Below are 11,843 nucleotides of genomic sequence, written 5' to 3'. Positions count from 1 at the left end.
AAAGAATTACGTTCTCAAAGCTCGATGCAGAATAGGCTTCTACAGCGTGTCCTGAAAAAGACTGACTGTTTTCAAAAATATATAACAGGAGAACGGTAAATGGTAAAAAAGTATTTATTGCAGAAAATTCATTTGGTGGGCCGTAAATTTTACCCCCTGAGTTCGAAATTTTAAAAGTTTTGCCAATAGATGGCGCTGCAGATAGTAAGCCCATATAAAAAAAAATTGAATATTACATCATAATTTTTCGAAAATAATGAACAAAAGAACAAAACAATAGTATCAAACACTCGTCGGCGTAATCCCATGTCGCAATCGGAGGAAAAATCGATGAATTTCAATTTTTCTCTTCCGACTTACCGGTTTACTATGTGCAGCGCCATCTATTGAAACATTTTAGAACTAAAATTTGGAACTCTGAGGAAAAAAATTTAGCGCCCACCACATAAATTTTCTACAAGAATTTGTTTTCCATCATTAACCGTTCTCCTGTTATAAATTTTTGAAAACAGTCAGTCTTTTTTAGGACACCCTGTACATACAATGCACTAATCAACATAAAATCGCAGTTTTGAACTTACATTTTTCTGGCTCTGAGGTACAGAATTGTTTTATCATTTTAGTTGTTGAAAATCAGGAACAGTAAAATATATCCCAAGAGTTTTTTTTTTTTTTTTTTTTAATAAATATACAGGGTGCGGAGAAAGTTCCCACAATTTTGTTTAAAACGTTTTTTTTTTTGGCGTTAAAATCGTATATTGACGATTTCTTTGGTAAATATTGTTTATTGGCATTAAAAGTATTTGAGGTTTAATCATTTGTTCTTTGTTAGTTCATTAAGTTAGTGAGCTATGAATCGTAAAAATGTGCGTGTTACTGTCGTTGAATTACGCAAGAAGGGAATGAAAAGAGCCGATATTATTCGAACGACTGGATTCAAGAGTAAAACAGTCTATAACGCAAGGAGACTGGAGGGACTGCCGACCGTCTACGGAATGGTCTTCCAACCACTGCAACGACTCCAGCGAATGTGCAGAACTTTCGCTGTCGCATCCGTCGCAATCCAGAGCGCTCAATGCGAAAGATGGCCAAAGAACTGGAGATCTGTGGAAAAAGCGTCCGAACCATCGTGAAAAACAAGCTGGGACTTCGTTCTTAAAAGATCAATCGCCTCCACTTCCTCAATGACAAAATGAAGCAGAAAATATTGATAAAAGCTCGACGGATGCTTCGCTTGACCGCTGGTGCTCGCCTTTCGAAGGTTCACTTTACCGATGAGAAGATCTTCACCATCGAACATCACACATAACCGTCAAAATCATCGCCAACTGCGTAAGAAGGGCCAGAAGAGGACCGTTGCTGCAAACATCATCTGACACAGTCACTTTCCAGCCTCCGTAATGGTCTGTGCTGGCATTTGTGCCACTGGGAAGACGCCGCTTGTTTTCATTGACAGAAACGTCAAAATTAATGCTGCGAGTTATCAGCAGCGGGCTCTATGAGAATACTTAGGCCATGGGCAACAGAACACTTTGGCCAAGATGGATTCACACTCAAGACTAGGCTCCTGCGTATTCGGACCGATCAACGATTGCCATCTGCGAAGATCTGTTCCCAGGTTTTTTGGGCTAGGATGTTTGACCCCCTAACTCACCGGACCTCAATCCGATGGATTACTCGGTGTGGTCAATCTTGGAGGAAAAAATCTCGGAAAACGATACGCCACGGTCGACATGCTCAAAACGGCTCTGATGCGTGTCTGGAATGAGATAACGGTGGATGCGTGCTCGAGCATCGTCGGCAATTTCAGACTGCGGCTCCGTAAATGTATTGAAGCCCAAAGAGTCAATTTTGAACAATTGTTATAATTTTTTTTGTTTAATGTTATTATTTGTTTCAATAAAGAGTTTTTATTGCTTTAACTTGTTGACTTGTTGAATTATGTGTTAGTTACAGCCTATTGAAAGATCTGATAAAATTGTGGGAACTTTCTCCGCATCCTGTACATAGTTGTTATTTACGATATGCGTTAATACACATCATACATGAAGCTTACATGCAATAAAATGTGGACTTTGTGTAATTGTTTGTGGTATGCTTACATATAGATTTAATTTGACGAAACAATATTTTTAGAATTGAATCGTTCCGTCATAAGTTAAATAGCAGGAAGCTGACAGGTTGTAATATCGACTGACATCATGTCAAAAGTTATGGCCTACAATGACAGGCGGTACGTTTCCCGAGTAATATCTTGAGTTAGCTCCGAACTGGCCAAAAGACAGTTCAAATCTTGAAATGAAACGTATTATAATGAGGTGCACTGACAACAATACTTGGAACAAAAACTGATTTTGGAGTTGACCTATTCTCTCAGAAGTTTAGGAGAGGAAGCCAGAAGAGAGGCATAACAGGAGATAGACCAAAAGGAAACAGAAATTATCCTTATGTCATTTAGCAATTATACTATTTTCTTTACTTTTCAAAGTATTTTATTAAATATGTATTTCCTTGGCCTATTTGGTTGATGGATACTTTAACTGGATTTTGAGCCTTCTTTCTTGCTTCTGTTTTTTCTGATCGCCTTTTTATAAATTTTAACTAAATAAAGAAATGCTTGAAACTATGTAGAATAAACTGATTTATTTCTGTACAGTTTGTTTACTAGCCCAGTAAACAACAGCCAATATCGGTTAAAAGACTACACCGCTTAATGTAATACATTTTCAATGCACCAAACATTTAATGCATATTATTTTGATTCCGGTTAATGGAATATCCCCCGTATTAGAAGAATTTTAAGTGCAATATAGGCTATTCTATTAAGCGGACTCGGATGTATTATCAAACGTCCGGTAGTCTGTAGGAATGTATCATGCGGTTATTAGATGACTCCCAATAGTTTTAGTTTGCTCTAAGAAAAAAAAAAGGAACCTAAATGCTACAAAAAAGGAAGACGGAAAATAACCTTAATCTTAAATTTAAAGGTTTAAAACATGGATGCACTGATTAATTGGTAATCCGGCACTCAGCTAAATGTTTATAACTGTCCGGTTTTAACCAATTATTCGGATAACAAATTATTTTTCGATCAAAAACTACTTTTGGCTAGAACAAGAAACTATATTGAATTAATTTATGACACTTTCTATTAGTTTTAAACTCTAGATATCATACCCCTATTTGAGTCAAAATTTACAAACTACACACATTTATTATCTAGAAAGAAAGCAAATGGATAACAAAAAGCTGCAGGGGAATCTGAAATATTAAAATTAAAAGTGAACCAAGTACTGGATTTAAAAATAAAAAAAGAAAAACACTTTTGGGGAATTGATTATGAAAAGCGACCATTTTTGGTAAAAGGAACCATTTGGGAATTCTGCTATTAATAAAACATTAATAAAATATGGAATTTCTCTTAAACGCTTATCACTCTGTATTAAAAGAAATTTGTTCTTTTTAACTGATTAGTAAGAAAAAAATATTACTTTAAACCGAACCAAACTACCTTTAAAGAAAATTCTTGTCTTCTCGGTCGATATACTTCAAAGTGTGGATTAAAATACGGAAAATCGATATTTCATCACGTCTTTCCTGTATTATCAAAAGTCCATCCAATCAATTCTTAATTCATACAATGAAATTAGGAAAGACATGCAATTAACTTTTTATGTACTTTGAAAAATAATATTGATAAAGCTTTTCACATATATACCGAAGTATTAGGAAAAAAGAGCTTTTATGCATCTTTCATTTGCAGCTCTTGTTAATTAGAGCAAATAAAATACTAATAAAAAAAGCTGCTTTGAGTTGCATTATTAGATTGTAGGAAACATAAAATTTAATTGATTTTTTTTCATTATCGTATAATAAAACATATATATGGCTGCCATAGATGTATTTATATTATTTCAATCATTTTGAATAAAATGAGTAACAACTGCGTCAAATCGAAAATAATCAGTAGGTAAAGATTGGTACACTCAGTTAGATTCAGTAAGTTACCGCCCTATAGCCAGGGCTAAGGCAGAAATACATGAAATACACGACCTGCTCAGTCAATTCCAGCCGAGGACTGCAGTTTCATGCTAATTAGCACTCATCAGCCCGGCATAGGAGTGACTGAGCTGGAGGGGGAAAACCTCTTAAGGAAGCCAAGAGTGCCAAACAAACTGGTAGCTAATACAGAATTAGCACTGAATTGACTGAGCTGGTGGTGTATTTTATGTACTCAGTTAGATGTTGCCTTCATACTTTGCAATTATACAAGTTTCTCATAATTGGACGAAAAATAGCAAAAATGAAGAATTGTTTTTTGAACAGCATTCAGATGTGGGAGAGCTTCAAGTTAAACAAAATAATAATGGATTTTAATGACTTAATTTTTAACACTAAAATCATCCACTGAGGTCTAAATATCTTTATAGCTGTCTAAAATAAACATGAACAGTTTTTTCAATGATTAATCACAAGCTCCACGTAGAAATCCATCTCACCTTTTTGTTTGTAAGGAAAGTTTAAAATAATGTTTGAAAGTGTGTTGAAATGTATCAGATATCGCGGATCAAATAATAAATAACGGCATTTTATCAAACCTTTGCCAAATCAAACTCATGATACATAGCTTCGCTTGAAGCGGGTATGCGTCAGGACCACGCCCACTCATCAACTCTATAATAGACCAGTTCGAATATACTCGGGTATCGTAAAATGATTCAATGGGTAAAACACTTGCCACATCAAATTCAAAAATCGACAAACGAATTGAAGGTTAGAAAAAAACATTTTAATTAAGAACTGTTAGTTGAAACGTATATACAGTGCACATAATTTATATCGAAAATTGGGAACATAAGTCCCATCAAAAGGGGTGACTCTCGTCACATCAAAGCATCGAAATTTCAACATTCATCGAAAGGTGATTCAGTGGCGACTGAACTCTTGATTCGAGTTCATGCTAGGAAGCGTTGAATGGCTGTTGCCATTTCAAATCAAATAATTTTCCACACACTCCCCACCATGAACTCTTTCAAGAGTTCATCAATATCTCAATTTCAAATAATGTATTAATTACAAAATCGTAATTTCGAAATTTCAAATACACAAAATATTAAATCAATAAATCAAAATTATGCATGAATCAAAACATTTTCAAATTTCAAATATTAAATATAATTCTAAAAATGTTAGTGAACTATGCTAAATATTAAGCATCAAATTTAAAGGTTAGTGCAAAATATCAATATAAATAAATGTTCAATTTAAATTAATATAGAGTTCAAATTTCAAAAGTTCAAAGTTCCAAGGGATACAAGTGTTGTATCGTTCTCCGCAAAAGTCCAGAAGCAGTTTTAACTTCGTATGAGCGTACGTTATTATCCCGTCCGAGAAACGCTCTTTCAATTTTTCCGAGTTTCCATAGCAGCTTGTTTTTGGAATCCTCTTCGATGAGCACTACATCTCCTATCTTAAGTGCCGGTTGTTTGTTTGGATTATTCAAAGAGTGAACAGTTCTGAGGTCAAGTAAATATTGCTGCTTCCATTTTATCCATAATTGCCGGAGAAGAAGAGATTGATATTTTTTCCGTTTCAAAAGTGAAGATCTTTTCGATTCATTTTCTACTATTCCTGCGAAATTGATAGGATATTGAGGTTCTCGTCCAAAATTTAGGAAGTGCATTGGTGTCAAAGGCAAAGGTTCACTATTATCATTATAGACGTAAGTTAGCGGTCGCAAGTTGAGGACGGTTTCTATTTCTGTAAGCAATGTAGACATTTCTTCAAAATTTAATAAAGCTTTCCCTACAATTTTCCGCAGGCAATCTTTTACGGATTTCACAAGTCGCTCGTAAAAACCTCCCCACCAAGCCGCCCTTTCAATTATATTTTTCCAAACTATTCTTTCTTTAGTTAGAAATTGCGAAAGTAATTTGTCAGAAATAATTTTTGATAAATCTTCTATTTCTTTTCTCGCCCTTTTAAAGGTTTTCGCGTTATCCGAATATATTACCTTACAGTTTCCTCTTCTAGCTAAAAATCTTCGAAGTGCCAATAAGAAGGAATCTGTAGTCATATCGCTAACGAGTTCAAGGTGAATTGATCTAGTAATCGCACAGGTAAACAAAACTATATAGGATTTTCGAACTTCTTTAAAAATTTTCACATAAATCGGTCCCGCAAAATCTAATCCGCAAACTGAGAATGGAGGCGAGGCGTTACTTCTGTCAAACGGCAACGGAGCTGTAATTTGATTAGCAGCCTTCGAAAGATATTTTTGGCAGATTAGACACTTTTTGATTACACTCTTGACTAATTGCCGTCCCTTTGGAATCCAGAAACGTTGCCGAATTCGAGCTAAAGTGCAAGCTGTTCCACCGTGCATCATTTTCTCATGTTCTCTTCTTGTGATTAAAAATGTCAGCCAGGACCGTTTTGGAAGAATAATAGGATGTCTTTCTTCTGTAGATAATTCAGCAAATTCTAATCTTCCTCCTAGTCTGATAATTTCATTTTCATCCATGAATGGCAAAAAGTTAAACAAATCAGAGTCTTTTTGAATCGGATCTCCATTCTTCAAGGATTCGTAATCTTCTTTAAAAAAGATCTTCTGTTCTAATCTTATCAGATGATTCTCAGTTTCTATTAATTCTTCAGCGGTCAATGTGTTTTCTATATTAGAAATCTTTCTAAATTTCATGATCGACTTCTTCACCCAAGCTGTAATCTTTACCAACTTCTCCATATTACTAAATTTAGTAATGTTGATTGGATTTTCCTTTTCTTCAACAAGACATTCACACTGAAAGATGTCCTTCGATTTCTTTCTGTATTCTAATTCTTCTGTATTTATTGCTTCATCATTTTCTGACTTCGGCCAGTATTCTGGAGAATTTTTTAGCCTCTGCGGTCCTGTCAGCCAGGTTGGATCTTCTAGCAGTTTAGAAACTTTTGCTCCCCTCGACAAGGTATCTGAGGGGTTGACTTTTCCGGGGCAAAAAAACCAGTCTGAAGGTGCTGTGAATTTGCGAATTTCTTCAACCCGATTCTTGACAAAAGGTTTGAATTTTTCAGGATTTCCTTTTATCCAAAAAATTGTTATCTTCGAGTCAGACCAGAAATAGCACGGAATGTCACGTTTCAAGGATTTCAAAACATTAAAACTTAATTTTGCTGACAGTACTGCAGCCATGAGCTCCAGCCGAGGCAATGTAAGAGATTTTATCGGAGCAACTCTATTTTTAGAAGCTACAAAGGCCGTTCGAACGTCTTCATTTCGAGATAAAACACGCATGTAGGCAACTGTTCCAAATGCTTTCATACTTGCGTCACAAAAGAAATGAAGTTCAAGAGTCTTGATATCAATATTTAGGTTTTCGGAAAAATAATGGCGTGGGATTGAAATTTCCGTCAGTTGAGAAACTTCTTCGCACCAGCTTCTCCATAACGAACTTAGATCTTCGGGTAATCTGTCATCCCAATCAATACGTAACGCCCAAATCTGTTGCATCAAACATTTAATTCTCACTGTAAAAGGACCTAAAATTCCGATAGGATCGAAGATGCGTCCTATGACCTGGAGCACGTAACGTTTAGTGTCAGTTCTTCTAGAAACAAATTTGACTAGATCTCCAACATCAAAATAAAGAATGTCCTTTAAGTTGTCCCATGCTATACCCAAGACTTTGTAAGTCATATTTTCTTCTTTGAGGGATTCGGCATTATCACTCGAAATCACTCCATGTTTTTTCCACAATTCGCGTAGGGTCTTCGAATTAGTGCGCCACTTGTGTAGTGACAAACTAGCATCTTCGAAAATTACTATGGACTCTAATGTATGAGATAAGGCTTCCTCTACAGATGCAAGACTACAGATGATATCATCGACATAAATATTATCATTTAAAAATTTTGTAGTCACCGGATATTTTTCAGTATACTGTTTCAGATGATATTTCAAAGTTCCTGCCAATAAAAAACGGACTGCTACTGATGCCGAATAGGACGCGAGTAAATTTATAAACCTGGGGTGCAATAGATTCGTCTGAGGGGTCATCGGTAAAGAAAAAACGAGTAACATTTCGATCTTCTTCTTTGAGCGAAATTGGCAAAAATGCTTGTTTCATGTCCGTTGTATAAGCAATGGGGTGAAAGCGAAATCTCAATAAAATATCAAATATTTCAGAATATAAATTTGGACCTATATGAAGACAGTCATTTAAAGATAAACAATTAGAATCATGAGAGGAGGCATCGAAAACTATACGCAATTTACTCGTCTCACGATCTTTCCTAATTATTTCTCTGTGGGGCAGGTAAAATTTAACTTCGTCTTCCTCATCTGTGTTAATAACTGGTTCAATAATTTTTTGTCGTAAATAGTCTTCTATCACCTTTTTGTATTCAAAATACAACTCTGGGTTTCTATAAAATCTGTTTCTAAGTCTAGAAAATCTCTCTTCAGCTATCTTCCTATTATCTTTTAAATCCCGCTTTTCTAACTTCCAGGGTAACCCCACTGTATATCTTTTGTTTTCATATTTGATCTGAGACTCGAATTGTCTCATGATTTCACTTTCTGTTGGGTCAGCATCTTGCTTCGAATCAATAAGACCTGAAGTTTCTAAGTCCCAAAACTTCTGAATTTGTTCTGAAATCGCGCTATTTTCTACGACTACATTCATCATTAAGGAAAAGTTATTTTCACTCTTTTTCCCTTGTAAACACCAACCGAAAATTGTTTCAACTGCAACTAGTGTTTTGCTCAAATGCTTAATATTTCCCGTTACAACGTTATAATAATAATCAGCACCAATCAAAGTTGTAATGGGTTCTTTACTTTCTGGAAAATCCGCGAGTGTCATATTTTTTAAGAGTTTCATACCCTTAGAGTCTTCAACTTCGGGAGGGGGAATATTTGATCCTGATATTTCGTCTGTAACCAACAGTTCAATTTCTATTTTTAAGTCGGGAGAGTTTCTGTTGATTAACGTAAGTTTGATGACATCGTAGTGTTTTTCGATCGGGGTTTTACTTCCAAACGTGTACACTGATAATTTTTCTTTCCTTAGTACTTTGCATTTTAATTTATTAGCTATGTTTTGCGTGGTAAAGCTACGCATCGAACCACAGTCCAGCAAAACGCGTGTACCACAGTTCGAATCTAAGATTTCATTTTTTGCAAACACGTAACTCGTTTGCAAAAGAGTCCTATTTCTATTTCCCATATGCGATACAGCAGAAATTACATTTTCCGTCCCATTGCCCACAAGAGATTCTTTATTAGATTTATCGTTAGCCAAATTGTTAAACTTGTAGCAAATATTTTCATTATGTTTACCGGAACAGTACTTACAATTCCTTCCCGATAAACAATCTTTCAAACGGTGTCTTAATCCAAGGCACAAAAAGCATCTACCTTGATTCTTCAATACGTTTCTCTTTTTTTCAACACTTAAGCGACAGTTGAGAACATCGTGTTCTTTTTTGCAAAATAAACAATTATCCGTTTTCTTATCAGCGAAAGCTTCATTTCCATTCTTCGCAGCAACGAAAAAACCGCTGGTGGAATTTAGAGCGCTATCTTGTCTATTAGACAAAGGTGAATTTTTATTCTTACTGTTTGATTCAATTGGCTTCGACCTACACGAATAAGTTCGTTCTCTTGTTAATATTTCTGTTTGCAAGAAATTCAAGAATTGATTTATGTCTGGAACGCAAGAGATTTTCTTATTTTGTCGATTATATTCCAATGCCAATTCATGGGGGATTATTTTCAATACTACTGCTAACAGCATTGAAGAATAGGAATTTGACTCCAATCCTAAAGCGGAAAGGCACCGAACGTTAACTTCTATTTCATTGTGAATCCGTTTTAGCTTTGGAATGTCGGTAATTTTGTAAACAGGAGATAAGTTAAGCAATTTGTTCATATGGCTGTTAATTATGACATCTTTTTGTCCGAATCGTTCTTTTAATATTTGAAGTGCAGAATCGTAATTTTCATCTGAAATTTCAAAACCCGCAATTGCATTAGCTGCAGGGCCGCCTAAATAACTTTTTAGGTAGTTAAATTTCTCAGTTTTTGAAAGCGTTTCATTTTCATGAATCGAGACTTTGAAAGTGTTGTAAAAGGAATAAAATTGAGTGCAATCACCGTAAAACTTTTGAATGTTCAATTTTGGAAGCTTCACGTGTTTTGTTTCGAATATTAATTTCTCGCTCATGTTCGAACTTATGTTCGCTTGGCTATTATTAGAGAATTTAATTTCCTTTAATTTTCTTTGAGCGCGAAATATTGTGTTCGAAACTTTTTCAGCCCCCCCCCCCCGTACTCATATGCTGATATCAGTTCTTTTTCGTATTCTTCTAATTCTAACAACGGTTCGATATCTTCATCAATTTTCTTTAAAATTTCTGCTTTAATATGCAATTGATTCAATAGCTCTTCTAGGGCCTCTAAATCTATTTGATCTTCTTTAATTAAACCTTCAATAGTATTCGTTATTTTCGTGACTGCTGTTCTAATAACAGTTCGGTTTTTCTTCAGCTTTTCGAAATCCATTTGGAAAATAAAAATGTCTCTCTTACCTTTTGCAGTCTTCGCACTAGGTGCTAATCCATATGAAAGTGTTGTAAATCAACAAATGTCACACGCAACGAACTAAAGTTGAATGCAAGCGTTACTTTTCGGCCGCTATGCACCATATCGTAAAATGATTCAATGGGTAAAACACTTGCCACATCAAATTCAAAAATCGATAAACGAATTGAAGGTTAGGAAAAACATTTTAATTAAGAACTGTTAGTTGAAACGTATATACAGTGCACATAATTTATATCGAAAATTGGGAACATAAGTCCCATCAAAAGGGGTGACTCTCGTCACATCAAAGCATCGAAATTTCAACATTCATCGAAAGGTGATTCAGTGGCGACTGAACTCTTGATTCGAGTTCATGCTAGGAAGCGTTGAATGGCTGTTGCCATTTCAAATCAAATAATTTTCCACACGGGCTTACCACCAAGAGGGTTAAACAATTGCAAGCTAATATCCTACAGATGTAAAAGTATTGTAAACCTAAGGACTTCGTACAATACTGAAATCGATCGCATTACTTCCTGGTTAACCATTATTTGAGGAAACTTTTACCATTTTTGTAAAAAGCAAAACTCCAGAGCAAGAGGAAATAATGTTTGCATCAATAAATTGAGGCACACTCCATGGTAAACTAATATCATAATCGTGCATCGTAAAAACGCTAAAAATTAAACAACAAATACATAAAAATTTTAAAAAGAACATCTTAAAATAAAAGTAATCGTGTATTCTTTTTAAAAATATTTTATTGTTATTTTTTAATCAACACTCTTGCCAGGGGTGACTTCCAGAAAAACTTTTCATATCGAATTTCCCTTCCTTTAGTAAGTTCAATTGCAACTCTGTTGCCAACTTAATTACTTTACAAACGGAAATTACGAAAACTGATATTCAGCTTTTTTCCCCCCTAAGGAGGTATCTGAGAGTTCAAGTCGCGCTGTCTATGGGCAGATACGTAGAAATGTAATAAAAATCACGTACCAAAAATATCGTTGTACATATTGCACGCCAATTTACATTCCGTTTAATGCTGTTTTGCTTTTTTCATGTGACAGCTTCGATTGTTCTAATTGCCCACTTAATCAATGAATCTGTTTTCTCAATTGCAGCTGATAAAAACCAATTACAATGAGATAAAAATTCATTTATCTTTAACAGCTGAAGGAAATTAATATTTCAAACGTGGAGTCACCGACTTCGCTCGTGAATGACTCATTTAGAATTATTTCAAAAACACGAATGA

General features: G+C 35.0%; 1 protein-coding gene across 1 annotated transcript; it reads right to left on the bottom strand.

The window, feature by feature from the left end:
* Nucleotides 1–5,296: 5,296 nt before the first annotated feature.
* LOC129216409 (uncharacterized) lies at nt 5,297–10,226 on the bottom strand. The gene is made up of 2 exons (XM_054850624.1): nt 8,025–10,226; nt 5,297–7,939 (listed from the first exon to the last, which is right to left on the bottom strand). The coding sequence occupies exons 1-2, from the start codon at nt 10,224–10,226 to the stop codon at nt 5,297–5,299; spliced, it is 4,845 nt and encodes a 1,614-aa protein (XP_054706599.1).
* Between the last annotated feature and the right edge of the window lie 1,617 nt (nt 10,227–11,843).

This window comes from Uloborus diversus, chromosome 2 (genome assembly GCF_026930045.1).
Source record: "Uloborus diversus isolate 005 chromosome 2, Udiv.v.3.1, whole genome shotgun sequence".
Classification (NCBI taxonomy): domain Eukaryota; kingdom Metazoa; phylum Arthropoda; class Arachnida; order Araneae; family Uloboridae; genus Uloborus; species Uloborus diversus.
Note: the sequence above shows the minus strand (reverse complement) of the source record. Positions and strands in the feature narration are given on the sequence as shown.

Bases quoted from the DNA above. Each gene is read 5' to 3' on its own strand.
- LOC129216409 (XM_054850624.1), bottom strand. From the start codon at position 10,226: ATGAGCGAGAAATTAATATTCGAAACAAAACACGTGAAGCTTCCAAAA. The intron at 7,940-8,024 runs GTTTATAAATTT...CATCTGAAACAG, and splicing joins ACGAATCTATTGCACCCCAG to TATACTGAAAAATATCCGGT.